A 15,202-nucleotide genomic window follows, 5' to 3' on the forward strand; every position below is an offset into this window, starting at 1 on the left:
TATTTAAATTTACATATTGTTATCGATATGCACTCATGCGCTCGCTGACTTTCCAGGTGAACTTCCAATTCACCACAGCCAAGAATTGCATGGCGACTGTAGGGTAAAGTAAAAATTCGCGTTTAATACGGTTCCACTGTTGTTAAGGGTTTGTTCGAAGTGAGTTGGACGCATATCTTTCGCTAAAATTAAAAATGTGAAGCACCCCCGTAATGCCCGCCACCATGCCTGCTGGTTGAATAATCAGTTTCGAATGGAAATGCAAGAGAATAATTATTTCAAATGCAATTGTTTTTAATGACAGTTGAAGTGAAAAAGTGTGACCAATAAAAACACAAGTGAATATGTTTTTTCAAACGTGTTCAATGTCGCCATCTTGCGGCACATGCACACACACTTACACAAGATGTCACACGGGCGTACGAAGAGAACTGTCAGTGTAACTGTATGCCGTAGTGTGCGTGTGTGAAGTCGTTGCGTCACTAGAAAACTTCAACGATTTGAAGAAAATTAGTGTTAGTTTAAGCAAACTAAGTGAAAATAATTCGAATTCTTAATTATAATTGAATTGTGCTTCAAATTGGATTGCGAGTTGTTCTAATTTGTGTGGATAGATACATTTTTCACATTACGTAACCGACATCAACTAGCAGGCGGGCAGCGGCATTTGCAGCACCAATTCGCAACAACTATAAATTAAAATATATATAAATAAAACTATATTTACAAGAAATCTACATCTATATCTTTGCAGAGCTCCGTGCGCTTGCTTCAATTTTGTGCGAAACGCCAATTAAAATTCAACTAAAAATGTTCGTGTCGACAGTCTCTCGCATTGCCCCCGTTGCCAGGACCGCGGTAAGTACAATATATGTTAACTCTTTCAGTGAGATAAATAGTCTTAGTGGTTGTTAATTACATAATTCTTAGCCGCATCGATTTTATTCGTGCTAACAAAAAAATATCTATGCTGCGACTGTGGTGACTTGGAATTCCAATGGAAAACACACACAGTTACATAAGTTGAAAGCGAAAAATGAGGTTATGTGTGCTTCATAGGTTCAACTTTTTAATATATAGCATTTCAATGAAATTAAAACACATGTATAAATGGTTTTTATATAATTCGATTTATTTTGGCATTAAATTAAGCGATTGAAGTTCGGTGCAGGCGTTGTATAACAAGTTATAGTAACTTTGTTACTGATAGTTGTTGAGGTTAGAACCGGTGAAAGCTTTAAAATCAATTCCCTGTAATGTACATAGATTGATATTCAATTCAGAAGATTATTTCAAAACGGCTATCACCGATAATTATTAATGCCGTCTTCTTAAATGACAACAACAACAAACGCGGCTGCCAGATGGCTAAAATCCAAATTGCTTAACGCATTGCATAACTTGGCAATCGGATGCAAAATGTCAACTCGCAATGCATACAATAACCACAACAATAACAATTTTTTTTATCTCACATGAAAGACAAACTAAACGGACATCTAATCTAATTACATAATTTAACCTTTATCAATTTTCTTATTGCAGCTCCTCGCCAACTCCAAGCAATACTTGCGACCATTGAGCAGCGCCGTCATCAGCCAGAGCCAAACTTTGGCCGCTCAGAACACAACCCCCGTAGCATTACTGCCACAGATCAGGTCATTCCAGACCTCGCCAGTCACGCGTGACATTGATTCGGCTGCCAAATTCATTGGTGCTGGTGCTGCAACAGTCGGTGTCGCTGGTTCCGGTTCGTATTGGTTCCTAATTGTTAAAGGGCTTGCGATTTGTCCGATCATATCGAATACTGCGAACGGTCTATATACTCTTCTCCAGTCAGTTACAATCTAGCATCTGGGGCACACATAACGAGTATTTGATTACTCTTAAGATTGCCCCGGGAAGGTCTGAGATTTGGTCAAAGCTCCCTTGTTGGTGACTATGTGTCTTGGAGCTTCATTTCCTAGCAGGAAACTTGTGTAATCACAAGGCGAAAGTACCAGAAATGCTGCAGCATGGCTGTCGCCGCATAACCTGCCGCCGGCTATGTTGCATTGAAAGCTTTCGTGACCAGCAATTTTAGTGCGATGTGCTTGCTGCAAACCTCTTTGAGGTGCGTAGAACTCAATTCAGACTAATCTGTGACTGACTGGACCCCATAAAATAGATGAGTATAGGCTAACTGGCAGTGGGATTCAAGTACATTTGATATATAGCTGCTCGTTAAACATGCGAGTTTCAATCGGCACCTGCCGATGTGATTTCTATATAAATATTTTCTATCTATACATTTTGTTTAATCTATTTTGTTTCTTTTCTATCTCCTATATAAATCGCTTGCTGCCTATTTTGACAATGACAACCAATACAACAGGTGCTGGTATCGGAACAGTATTCGGTTCCCTCATCATTGGTTATGCCAGAAACCCATCGTTGAAACAGCAGCTGTTCTCGTACGCCATTTTGGGTTTCGCCCTGTCTGAGGCTATGGGTCTGTTCTGTCTTATGATGGCCTTCCTGCTGCTGTTCGCCTTCTAAGCGCCGCTACTCGTCCTTCATTTTTCCGTGCAATTGTTTGTCGGTTTGTGTGTGCGTGGGCGTTTGGGGTATTTACCTATCCCGAAGGCTGGCCGCACACTAACGACAGTCAGGGGCAACGAGAAAGCAAAGTATAGAAGATACAACAATAACAAACAAACAAACAACCAACAACCAACGTTCGTTTTTCGATTATTATTGATAAATGATTGATAGCCAACAACATCCTGTACTATCTAATTATAAAATAACAACAACAACATAATATATGTAATTTTGTTTTTAAAAAACATCCGAAACTGTAGTAATCGCCTAAATCACGCAAAACAAGATCATCGCGCAGATCGAACACATTTTTGATTTAAGTTTAAGCCAAAAAGGAAGCAACAAAAAACTGCTAATAAAAAAAGAAAACATTGGAAATAACTCGAGAAAAGTGCATCGAGGTAAACATAACGAAGACACGCGATTTTAACGAAAAGTTGCGATTGAAATTGTGAACATTAAAATTAAATTTTAATTCATGCAAGCTTCAAATTCACACTGCAGCGGCAGACCCCACACTCAGGCGACTACACAAAAATCAACATGCTACGCCCTCCCCATCATGTGTGGGCTGGTTGTGCATGCTCTCCGGCTCTCTCTCCCCCAAAGGCCTTGACAACAACATCCTGTCGAGGCGGCAGGAGCAGCACGTGCAACCAACTCGCTTAGCCAATTAAAATCGTGGCTGTTGGCGAGGGCGTGGCGTGTTTGCTTTCGTGTTGTTTTCTACACATTTTGAATTATGTGGCGCGTACTGATAACGTTTCTTTAAGTTTATTGTATTTAAAGCATGTTTCTTTTTGTTAAATCATTTCTTGAATGCCACTTAATCATTGTCACATAATCGAATAAAGTGGGGTTTGTTTAATTGGCTAGAGTAACGAGAAGTATTGGTATTTGAAAGAATATGAAATAAAGGAAAACTGAATGTGTTAAGGAAAGATGATGTGGTTTTGCTATTTTGTTGACGGTCGAATTATTTCCGCACCAATTTATTACAGGAGGCATTTGTATCTACGTCTGCGTTTAAATTTTGCCGCTCGAAATACAACCCTGCCACATTGCACAATCTACCCTGTTAAGCGTGCTGGTGCGAATTATCGATTATTTTTAAATATCCAAACGAAAGTTATCGTTTATAATAAAAATCACGTTGTTGCTGAATGGATTTTGGTAAGAAGATATTGGGTAAATACGGATGGAAAGAAGGCGATGGCTTAGGAAAGAATAACAGTGGCATAGCAGTCCCATTAAAAGCTAGTCTAAAATTTGACAATGCCGGCCTGGGCGTTGATCGCGCTACAGAATTCAATGATCATTGGTGGGAGCGCTGCTTCAACGAAGCGTCATCAAATCTGAACGTCCAGGTGGAAAAGAATGGCCGGGTGAGCACAGCGCGCAAAGCTGGCCTAGAGGCTGTGGAAATTTCGACCAAAGGGTACTCAGCTCGTAAACTGAAAATAGCTAAAGATCAGCAAAAAGATTCCGACGGTGGCGCCGTTTATGATAACTTTCTAAAATCTGCGCTGCTCACACAAGACGGTGGTGAAGTGGACAACATGGAACGCATCAAGGTGGAGGACATTGCTGTTACCGAAGTTCATGTGTTGACCGATGAGCAGCTATTCCAAGCATGTGGCGGTCGGACAGCTCACAAAGGAGCACGCCATGGACTCAACTTAAACGGCAAACTGGCGCGTTTGGAGCAACAGGAGCGCGAAATGTTGGCCAAGCTTCAAGGAAAAGAGACAGTCACAGAGCCCTCTGAGAAGACAAACAAAATTAAAATGAAAAAGGATAAATGTAAAAAACCCGATGTACAACAGCCTGAGATGGATCAGGAGTTAGAACCCGCAAAGAAGTCCAAGAAGCGGAAGTCAGACATTGAGTGCACAGAGAGTGAGCCTGCAACGTTTGTCAAATCGAAGAAAAAGAAAAAAAAGCACAAGCAAGCGGAGTAGTTGATATATAGAATAAACTTTTATGTACATATGAAATGTATTTAGTTACAGTAAATCTAAACAAAGGCATTTATAAATCTAGTTTTTCATTTAAGTCATTTAATCCTGATTCACTTTCTGCCCTTTGCCTTCATGCGCCTGGATTTGCCCAACCGTTTGTTGACCGACGCGCCGGCTTTGACTCCGCGCTGACGACGTGTGGACTTCTCTGACTCAAGTCCAGCTGCCGAGGACTTAGTGTTGCGCTTGAGACCCTTCTTTTTGCCGCCGAAACCGAACTTTTTGTTGCGCAGCTTGCGTTTGTCTGCAGATTGCTTCTGCTTGGACTCCAATGCCTTAGCATCTTCAAGGAAGTCCAAATTTTTGAGTTTGCCCTTTCGGAATTTTTTCAGTTTATCGAGCATCTCCTTCTTTTCAGCCTCGCGTTGCACCTTGGTCTGCTTGGCCAGCATTTTACCCATTTTTCGTTGTTCGCGTATTTGTTTAATGCGCTCCGATTTAGCCTGTCCTTGCTGTTTGGCCATTAGATTGGCACGCACCTTTTGCATGTGCTCGTCGGACTTGGCCATTTCGGCAAAATAATCATCGGGACGACGTGTCTTAATACCCAAATCCTGCAGCCGTTTAATGCCCTCCAGCACAGCGCTTTGTGCCTGACGATGGAACAACATTTCGCGCTTAAAATCGTTCAACACGGGATCCTCTTCAGGGCGTACATAGGGTATTTTGGCATTTCCTTTAAACTGATTCGCACGCTTCTGTTCGTGCTTCTCGAGCTGCACAGCTAGCTCGGGTGCTAGAGGAGCCAAATGATTGATCATGTCCAGGCGCTCCTCCCACGGCAGCTCCAAACGTATGGCATGTGTTTTGGCCAGCAGTTTGGTCTGTAAGTATTAGCACATTTTAGTACAATAGGTCAGGCTTCATTGGATATACTTACTATATCATTTATTTTATTGGTCCGTCCGGTGAACTCAACATTGAGACCAGGTTTTAAATCGCCACGCTCGAAAGCGGCTTGTAGCTGTTGAAATTGTAGATCATAAATATTTGCCGACTTGTTTAAGTGTGCTATTGACATACCTCAGCATCGGAATTGTCATCTGAATCGAACTCTGAGCCGCTGTCTTCTAATTCAAAGTCAGACATGCTTAAAAATTATATTAAACGTCCTCTAAATAAAAACAAAACCAACACGTGCGAGCCGTGTAAATTATTATCGATAATAGCAAGATGTGCAGCACGCATATATTGTATAGCAGTTAACTTTTGTCTAGTAACCGATGTTAATATCGATAAGCAGTTTCAAGGCAACACTAAATCAAACTTGCCGCCCGAATTGCGCTGAATAAGTGTTGTCCGTATATTGCAAATAAAAGTAGCTGCTACTTTGAAATTAACCATTGTTTTTTTTTTATGTTGTTTTGTTCTGTAAATTATAATCATTTAAATTTATAATTTTTTTGACAACAGCGCGTTGTGGAATACAAACAATTGAATGAGCAACGGCAGTTTTTCCTGAATCACTGTTATTAACAGTTCCGAAAAATGTTAAGATTTGAGATGCCATTTTACTTAAGTTTAGGCGGCATATAAGTGATTGGGTGCAGTTTGTTTCTTTTGTTTATACATAATGCTTGTTAATTTAGCAAATATTTATGCTGAGCTAATGCGTAAATATGGCGATAGTCATACTATCACTTACAGTGCGCCGCCAAGTTATTTAACTCGATTAGTTGGCGCACGCGAATCAGAAAAAAAAATAGTTCTTGTCTATAAGGAGGATCGCAGTGGGAGCATTACGACAACCACGCCAGCCAAGTTGCTGGTAAAACCGGAGCGTAGGTCATCCAACACAGATTTGGATTTAACTGGTAGTCCGCTAAAAGACGATTGTATTGTGGATGCTATTGCTGATCTCTCGTTGGATCTGCAAATAGTCAATAGGAATCCTTGGAAACAGGATGAAGAATATCATCGAGGCGTGCCTGCTGATAAAGCGCGTGCCATCATCTGCACTGAATCGTTTCAGCAGGCCGACGGACAGGGCTCCGTTTGGTTTCTGTGCGATGGCAGCGACTTCGGTCACACGCTACTGCTGCAATACGAATACCATCCAACGCATTTCTCGCGAGGCATAGTCACCTATTCGGGCGTGGTGCCTGCCTATATGGTGACATCCCAGTCGCTGGTGCGAGAGCATGGCATGAGCGCAGGCGCACAACTGGAGACATACATTGAGAACAGCTATCAGATTAATCCGCACATGTCGTTACTCTGCAGCTGGTCGACGCCTGCTCCGCTGCCGTTGCTCATTAATCTGAGCGGATGCAATGTATTATTGAGTCAAGCATTTCGCGTGGGAGATTGCAGCCCACTAACGGAGGACTTTATGAACCAGATTCGCATACTGGCCTACATACGCGAGGACATCGTTAGCTGTCACAGAGATGAGCAGGCGGGTGTGCATCGAGAACCGATCTATCGTTGTGGCAGCGGCATTGATATGGACGAGCTGCGCGAATCCATTAACAAGACAATGACTGAGGTTTCGGGCTTTACGGACGTCTTTGCGGATGGCCATGCGGAATATGACATTGAGGAGGTGGTGCAGCGTGCCAAACACCGCAGCCTCATGGATCTAACCGACAAGCTGTGGGAGTTGCTCAAATGTAAGTGAATCTAAATATTTTTACTGCTTGCGTTAATCGTTTCTCTTTTCAACAGCTTGCTCTTGCTATAAGGATCTAAAAGTTGCCTTCAACATGCTCTTTCAATGCGCTGTGCGGTGCAACATTGTGGTATGAGAATTGGGGACAAAATTCTTAAAATCCAACTAATATTACTCGTATTTGCAGAACACGCCCACAAATAAAAATCGTTTGGCCGAAATCATTTCGAATTTGGCTAACAGTCGCTTGGCCATGCCCTGTCTGAGCGGTACGGAACCTTTGGAATTGCTGCTGGAGATTGGCTTGGAGAAGGTCCACAAGGACTACGAGTTTATCTTTACGGAGAGCAAAATGTGCAGTATTAGCTTATTAAAAGGTAGCAGTGAATCGGGCAATTCCGATGTCAACGATGGCTCCTCTACGAATGATCTGTCCAAGCTGCGCAAATCGCTGCATAATGCAATGAGAGGCGATGCTCCTGGTGGTGGTGGCATACGCAAGACCCTTCTACATAACACCGCTGGCAGCAAACAAACGGTCTCCAATTATCAGAATGACGATGAGTCTGGATTCAAGAACAGTAACTTCAATGAGCGGGAGAGCATGCTACAATTATCCAAGCTATTTCAAATACACTGCACGTTGGAGCATCTGTTAATGATACATGTCAATATGAATTTACCCAATGGTTAGTTCGCTTTCTGAGTAATTTATCTTAATATCAATATTTATATATGTTGTGATTATTCAGTTTACGCTGACGTCTGCACTCAGTTGTTGAACAAGCAGCCGCGTCTGGTGGAGAGCATTGATGATAATTTGAACGATGTGGTCGACATTCAGATATCTGCGCATTATGTGCGCGAGCACTTGGATGGCAAGGATCCACATACACGTCGAATAACAATGAAGTCAGAGAACAAATATAGGAAAAACACAACCACATTCTACTTTAATTTTGAAAACATTTGTCCGCCTGAGCTGGCGAAGTGCTTTCAGTGCGATGGTTAGTTGGAGCGCAAAATTAACTTAAAATTATGAATTATTTATGTATGCATTTCGTGTTATTTGATTTCAGATAAGGAGCTGGTCAAGGAGCGCACCTATCATTGCTGGCTGTACCGTAAAATTCGCACGCTAAAATAGAAACTCCAATTTTTTTTATGTATTTATTAAATGATTTAATCTGTATTTAATTTTAAATATTTGTCGCTTAACCTTACAACCTGCTTATCGCACCACAAAGGGCGCTACCCGAAATCATGTCGTCAAGAATCCAAACAAGTTTTAATCTATGCAATTGTCTTGGATTGCTCAAGGCTTGAAATCTATTTATTTCAAATGCTAATAGTAAACACAATTAGCGTTCGTTTTGCTGGGCATATTCTAAACAAAGTGCAAACATGGCGAGGAAATGAGCATATTTGCAATCAAGCGTAAAGTAATGCTATAAATCGGCCCAAACGTGTGCCCAATGGCCGGCTCATGTGCAGCTGGCGCCATGACGAACAGCCCCCAAAAATGTTACAATCCAATTAGTGCAGTGCACCAATTGTCTCCAGGTTGTCGTCGACAAATGCATAGCCCGATTGATTTTCAAGTCTCAGACGTGCGTGGAACGCGCTGCGGTTCGGACGTGTCGCGCTTTAAAACGGGAAATATACAATAATATATTTAAGACTAGAGAAAAGGATTATTTGCTGGCGCACACACACGATTACACCTTCACTAGGCTTCAACAAAGTGACGCACATCCTGCGCCAGGCATTGCTATAAATTAATAAAGCAAAAGAAAGCCTTGTTCTTTAATTGAATTTAACTATATTCTAAATGCCAATTATCGCGCACGAATAATCCAATTAACAAAATGGTGTGTATTGTGCAAGACAGTGAGGAAAAGGGGAAAACTATCTTTGGATTGTCAAAGACATTTAATATATTTAAAAAAAACTATTCTAATGAATCGATGGAGAACTTTTGTGTTTTTTTAGTTGTTGAGTTATTCTACGAAAGAAACTTTTTTGATAAGTAAATCTGAATGAATTTCTCCGACTAATTCTTATCATCTTAAAAAACAGTTTTTGGCAGATTTTTTAAGAGTAAGATGGAACAAACCAACTGAACTGAAGAAAACCAAAAGGCTCATGAAGTTCCACAAATTCGAGAAACTTTAGCCCTTTCTTGAATCTTTCAATTTTTCTTTGCCATCATGAATCCTTAAGGCTTCAACTGGTTTCCATCCTTTTCAACTATTTCTCAGGGTCTGGAGTTCTTCTTTAAGTTCGGTTATGCGTTTCTAACCATAACGCTTATTATCATGATCTGGATGTCCTTAGCGCGTGCCTCGTTGTTCAGTCGTGAGACGGAGGAGACTCGCTACCCACCGTGCACGTACAATGTCATGTGCACATGCTCCAAATCCTCTACAGATCTGGGCATTGTCCACTGTAAGAATGTGCCGTTTCCTGCACTGCCCCGCATGGTCAACCAGTCGAAGGTAGGTGTAGCTAGCTAAGTCCTTGCAGTACAGTTGAGTTAATCTCTGTAATAGGTTTTCATGCTGCACATGGAGAACACGGGTCTGCGCGAGATCGAGCCATATTTTCTACAGTCAACGGGCATGTATCGACTGAAGATTTCGGGCAATCATTTGACCGAAATACCAGATGATGCCTTCACCGGCTTGGAGCGATCCCTATGGGAGCTCATATTGCCGCAAAACGATCTAGTTGAGATACCCTCGAAGTCGTTGCGTCATCTACAAAAGCTGCGAATTCTGGATCTATCAGACAATCACATAACGACCATACATCACGATTCGTTTCGTGGCTTGGAGGAATCGCTGCAAACTTTGATTCTGGGCGAGAATTGCATTTCGATGCTCATGTCGCACAGCTTCTCGGGTCTGCTTAATCTGGAGACCTTGGATCTGAGCGGCAATAGTCTCTTTGAGATCGATCCGAATGTGTTTGTGGATGGCATGCCTAGGTTGACGCGTCTGCTGCTCACGGATAATATACTATCGGAGATACCTTATGATGCACTGGGTCCTCTCAAGAGTCTGCGCACCTTGGATATATCACACAATGTGATTTGGTCACTGAGCGGAAATGAAACCTACGAAATTAAGGCTAGTACCAAACTGAATCTGGACAATCTGCACTTGGAGTATAATCACATAGAAGTGCTGCCGCCCAACTCCTTCAAGTATTTTGATACAGTTAACCGCACCTTCTTCGATGGCAATCCCATACATACGCTTAAGGTGGGTGCTGGCCGTGGGTTAGTTATATATCTCTATCGTGGAGCCATGTTTTTTCTAGGACGACGCCTTCAAGCCCGCTCGGATACGTGAGATTTATATGCGTTATTGTGGCCTGACCAATATCTCGCCCGTGGCCTTCGATAGTCTGGTGAACAGTTTACAGATCTTAGATCTGTCGGGCAACAACTTAACCAAACTGCATCACAAGTTGTTCAACAATTTCGATGTCTTGAGGTGAGTTGGTTGTGTGGAAAAAGAAGACAAAACCACCGCTAATCCGATTGTCCGGTACCCTACAATGCGGGGCTTCGCTAAAGTGGGCTAAGTGTGTGACCTGCTTTCGAAGAACGTAACGAGAAACGATATAACAATAAGCAGCTATAATTGACGAAACCAATCCACCCGTTCTGTGCCCATTACAGGGTCATTAGCATGCGCGACAATAAGATCAAAATCCCGAAGCCGACGGAAACCTTTAATGCCATGCACTATACGCTGCTCAAGCTGGATCTGAGTGGGGATCGCAATGATCCAACCAATTTGCAAACGCTACGCAAGTAAGTGGACCCCAGCACAATTGAGTTCCTGCTCCCCACACACCCTTTACCCGAGCAAATCGTTTTTGTATTTATTTTCAAAAAGTATGACCAGAATGCGGAACATGCGCTCGCTGTCCATTTCGCGCATGGGCACCTCTTCTGTGGGTCCGGAGGACTTCAAGGACTTCGGCGTTGAGCTAGAGGACTTGCAAATAACACGCGCCAGCCTCTCAGGCATACAGTCGCATGCCTTCAAGCACGTGCGCGGTCTAAAGCGATTGGACTTCAGTGAGAACGGAATATCCAGCATTGAGAACGATGCATTCCATGAGGTGGGAGTCACTAAGGCAGCGAGTGCAATGACTTATTGAATGGTGATTTCTCCTTGCAGATTGGCCACTCGCTCATTTCGTTAAAGATGTCCCATGGCTACTCCGGCGCTGCCTTGCCAGCCGAGCCTCTACGCCATTTGACCTCTCTGCAGGAGCTGGACTTTAGCAACAATCACATTAGCAGCATGAGCGATACGAGCTTCCACTTTCTGAAGAATTTGCGTTTGCTGGAGCTGCACGACAATCGCATTGAGCAGGTGCTCAAGGGCACCTTCCAGGGCGACATACACTCCAAGCTGGAGGAGATCTCGTTGCGTTTCAATCACCTCACATCCATCTCTCAGCACACCTTCTTCGATTTGGAGGCGCTACGCAAGCTGCAATTGGATGACAATAAAATTGACAAGATTGAGCGACGCGCCTTCATGAACCTGGACGAGTTGGAGTACCTGAGTCTGCGCGGCAACAAGCTCAACAACTTGGCCGACGAGTCCTTCCAAAACCTGCCCAAGCTGGAAATACTGGATATGGCTTTCAATCAGCTGCCCAACTTCAATTTCGACTACTTCGACCAAGTGGGCACCTTATCGAATCTGAATGTTAACGTCAGCCACAATCAAATCAAGCAGCTCATGTACAACTCCTCCTGGAGCGGCCGCAACGAGCATGGTAAGAGATTGCAACGATATTTCCGTTATATTAAGTATTCTCAAGGGCTTTCATCTATAGGTGGCATGTACCACTCGAACATCAAGATTTTGGACTTGTCGCACAATAACATCTCCATCATATTTCCTGGCTACTTCCGACCCGCTGAGATCTCACTGACCCACCTGCATCTGGGCTACAATTCGCTGATGGTTGGTATTGATTGATTGATTGAGTGACTGATTGATTGATTGTTGTTTCTTCAGAATACCACCCGCGACGTCTTTGGCAATATGCCGCATCTACAGTGGCTAGATCTGAGCTACAATTGGATACACGAATTGGACTTTGATGCGTTTAAGAACACCAAACAGCTGCAGTTGGTCTACTTTGATCACAATTATTTGACTGATATACCTCAGGATATATTCAAGCCTGTTCATGGACTACGCATTGTGGACTTTTCCCACAATAAGCTGCGTGGCTTGCCTGATAATTTGTTCTACAACGGCGGCATGGAAAAGTGAGAGACTAAGACAATTGCTAAGTAACTGTTATAGTGTATATATATATATATCGATTCAGATTGGATGTCTCGCACAATATGCTACTCAAGATACCATCTTCCTCGCTGTCCAGCTTGGCTGCTTTGACGCTATGCGAGCTGCATCTATCCAACAATTTTATCTCCACCATACACAGCATGGATCTGTCCAATAAGTTTAGAGTAAGTTAAGCTTTAAGTCTGTGTAGAGGCAGATATATTCTCCAAGGTTTCGGTCTAAATTTGCTCGTGCTTATGTCTTTTAGTCCCTGCGCTACTTGGACATCTCTTACAACTATTTGCTGCGCATAGATGACGCTGTTTTCGCCACGATGCCCAAGTTAGCTGTGCTAGATCTCTCACACAATCGCGACCTTAAGGTTATGGATAAATCTTTTATGGGTCTGGAGACATCATTGATCAAGCTTGGCCTGGAGAATGTATCTTTAAGCACTGTGCCCGAGATACGCCTGAAATATCTACGTGAGTTCCGACTGGGCTACAATGAGCTGCCGTCCATACCACAGGAGCTGGCGCACAATATGAGCAATCTGCGCATGCTTGACCTATCTAACAATGACTTGACCAATGTGCCCCTTATGACGCAATCCCTGCCACATTTGCGGTGAGTGCTGCAAGAGTTTCTATTACATTTCGGAACTGATTTAAGCTTCTGCTTGCCACAGGCGACTGATGCTGTCTGGTAATCCAATTACCTCACTGAACAACAACAGCTTCGACGGCGTTAATGAGGACCTGGAAATGCTGGATATATCCAATTTCCGTTTGCACTACTTCGAGTATGGCTGCCTCGACTCGCTGCCCCACTTGCGCTCCCTCAAGCTGACCGCCTACTCGCACCTGGAGCACTTCAATATACCACATTTGCTGCGCCATCATCACAATATCCGTGAGCTGTGGATTGAGGCCCCGCAGCCATTTACGCGCATCGTGAAGAAGGGCTCGGGTCCGACGCAGGAAATGCAAACTGTGCAGCTGGGCATGCCCACAGATCTGCAGCGCGAAATGGAGGGACATCTGCCCTCCAAGCTGACCAACATTACATTTAGCGGACCTCAATTCACAAATCTGAATGAGCACATATTGCGGGTGAGTTGGCTACAGCTGCAACTTACACATTGTAGTAGATATTGTAGTCTGATGGATTTATTCTTGAAGATATATATGTATGTCAGCTGCATCTTAGCCATGTTCCTCGGCCTGTCTGTTGTTTTTGCAAGGTTTTCTTATTAGCATACCCATTGAAAATGGCTTAATAGGGCATTTTGAATTCAAGGACAATGATGTTATTCTCAAAAGAAAGTATTTTCGAACTGATAAAGGACATATTATAACTATCCCTTCAAACCATCTGTTTTTTCCCTCAAAGCTCAGAGCGCTTTCCAGTCCAAGTTTCTTGTTCAGCTTAAATTGATATCTATAAGTTTTTGGTTTATATAAGCATAAATATCTCTAAATATATCCCATATCCCATAATCCTTACTCTTTCTGAACAGGGCATGCGCTCGCCTTACCTGTATATGCAACTGTTTAATACCTCGCTGCAAGCTTTGCCACCGAACTTCTTTAAGCATATGGGCCGGGTTCGCAATATCTCCCTGGATATACGCTATCACAATCGCAACTTGAAGAAAATACCCAATCCAAATACGGGCGCTGTGCCTTATCTGCCCAATAGCGTTTTTCTCACTGATCTCAAGATGTCGCACACGGATCTCAACTGCGACTGTGATTTGGGGCAAGTGAAGTTCCTTAGCTTTATTTCAATATATCTCAAGTATATTTGATCTATTTAGTTGGGTCGAGTTCTGGCAACGTAAGCGGCGTCAATATATTTGCTCCTCGCAGACCTGGACCGATACGGTGTTCCGCACCTTTATGAATTCACCTTGCCAGGTGTATGGCAGACACAGTTGCGACGATCATGACGACGATCTGCGCGAGACGCGCTGTGATAATAAAGGCGGACAGCAGCTACTTGAGGTGAGTTGCGCGAAGGATTAGCTGATAGCTGGAGGTAATCCTCAACCTCCTTGGCAGCTGAAGAATTAAATTCCCACTCGAGCATAGATTTTGCTTTCATCTAAACTTGAACACTTTCCTTTCAGGCTCTGAAATTCGATCTGGAATGCGGCTGGGATAATGCCAATTGTCGAGAAACTGCCCTGGTTATAGTTTCCGTTTGCTTGGCGTTTGTGTTCTGGATGTGACTTCTGTACTTTGCATATAAGACGTCCACCGACTTTTACAATATTCTAGAGCAAGTCTATGGCAGACATGTCATTTAGGCTTTTGCCAACTGCAACATCTAGAATTTAAGCGTGATGAGAGACTTTGTTTCAAAACCTTGTTTTTGTTTGTTCTGCTTTTAAATCCTTTTAACCAATCTTTAGAGTCCTTGGCCACGCCTTATATGTAGCAACCCCCTATATACTCTAGACACTCTATGTACTCTTCGTAAGCACCATTTCTCGTGCACTCATTTCGATTTGTAGTAATTATTCTTATAGACACTTATGTTAATTTCATTTCTATGTAATCCAGCTATCTTAGTCCTCGATTTATTACTATATATATATATATATATATATATATATATATATATATATATATATATATATATATATATATATATAT

General features: G+C 42.7%; 5 protein-coding genes across 6 annotated transcripts; 4 read left to right on the forward strand and 1 right to left on the reverse strand.

Moving 5' to 3' along the window:
• Window positions 1–62: 62 nt before the first annotated feature.
• LOC111597867 (ATP synthase lipid-binding protein, mitochondrial) lies at window positions 63–3,058 on the forward strand. 2 transcript variants are annotated; one of them, XM_023312790.2, is made up of 4 exons: window positions 63–159; window positions 755–858; window positions 1,546–1,750; window positions 2,375–3,058. In XM_023312790.2, exons 2-4 carry the CDS (start codon window positions 811–813, stop codon window positions 2,536–2,538), a joined length of 417 nt encoding a protein of 138 aa, XP_023168558.1. In that variant the 5' UTR covers window positions 63–159; window positions 755–810; the 3' UTR covers window positions 2,539–3,058. The 2 variants fall into 2 exon arrangements, with proteins under 2 accessions (XP_023168558.1, XP_023168559.1); XM_023312791.2 differs by lacking the exon at window positions 63–159 and adding an exon at window positions 498–515.
• A 648-nt stretch (window positions 3,059–3,706) lies between these two features.
• Window positions 3,707–4,633, forward strand: LOC111597834 (G patch domain-containing protein 4). Its single transcript, XM_023312730.2, has one exon. It carries the CDS (start codon window positions 3,747–3,749, stop codon window positions 4,542–4,544), a length of 798 nt encoding a protein of 265 aa, XP_023168498.1. The 5' UTR covers window positions 3,707–3,746; the 3' UTR covers window positions 4,545–4,633.
• Window positions 4,596–5,777, reverse strand: LOC111597833 (probable rRNA-processing protein EBP2 homolog). The gene is made up of 3 exons (XM_023312729.2): window positions 5,628–5,777; window positions 5,485–5,568; window positions 4,596–5,428 (listed from the first exon to the last, which is right to left on the reverse strand). The coding sequence occupies exons 1-3, from the start codon at window positions 5,691–5,693 to the stop codon at window positions 4,655–4,657; spliced, it is 924 nt and encodes a 307-aa protein (XP_023168497.1). The 5' UTR covers window positions 5,694–5,777; the 3' UTR covers window positions 4,596–4,654.
• A 321-nt stretch (window positions 5,778–6,098) lies between these two features.
• LOC111597804 (protein zwilch) lies at window positions 6,099–8,777 on the forward strand. Its single transcript, XM_023312689.2, has 5 exons — window positions 6,099–7,216; window positions 7,272–7,345; window positions 7,403–7,904; window positions 7,968–8,222; window positions 8,295–8,777. Exons 1-5 carry the CDS (start codon window positions 6,178–6,180, stop codon window positions 8,360–8,362), a joined length of 1,938 nt encoding a protein of 645 aa, XP_023168457.1. The 5' UTR covers window positions 6,099–6,177; the 3' UTR covers window positions 8,363–8,777.
• A 69-nt stretch (window positions 8,778–8,846) lies between these two features.
• On the forward strand, window positions 8,847–15,118 carry LOC111597803 (chaoptin). The gene is made up of 15 exons (XM_023312688.2): window positions 8,847–9,086; window positions 9,477–9,713; window positions 9,768–10,481; window positions 10,540–10,715; window positions 10,904–11,038; window positions 11,124–11,352; window positions 11,412–12,021; window positions 12,082–12,212; window positions 12,267–12,523; window positions 12,586–12,727; window positions 12,811–13,169; window positions 13,231–13,654; window positions 14,062–14,303; window positions 14,362–14,548; window positions 14,674–15,118. Exons 1-15 carry the CDS (start codon window positions 9,084–9,086, stop codon window positions 14,773–14,775), a joined length of 3,948 nt encoding a protein of 1,315 aa, XP_023168456.1. The 5' UTR covers window positions 8,847–9,083; the 3' UTR covers window positions 14,776–15,118.
• The last annotated feature ends 84 nt before the right edge of the window (window positions 15,119–15,202 follow it).

The sequence above is a fragment of the Drosophila hydei genome, unplaced genomic scaffold (assembly GCF_003285905.1).
Source record: "Drosophila hydei strain 15085-1641.00,03,60 unplaced genomic scaffold, DhydRS2 tig00008119-arrow-pilon, whole genome shotgun sequence".
NCBI classification, from domain to species: Eukaryota; Metazoa; Arthropoda; class Insecta; order Diptera; family Drosophilidae; genus Drosophila; species Drosophila hydei.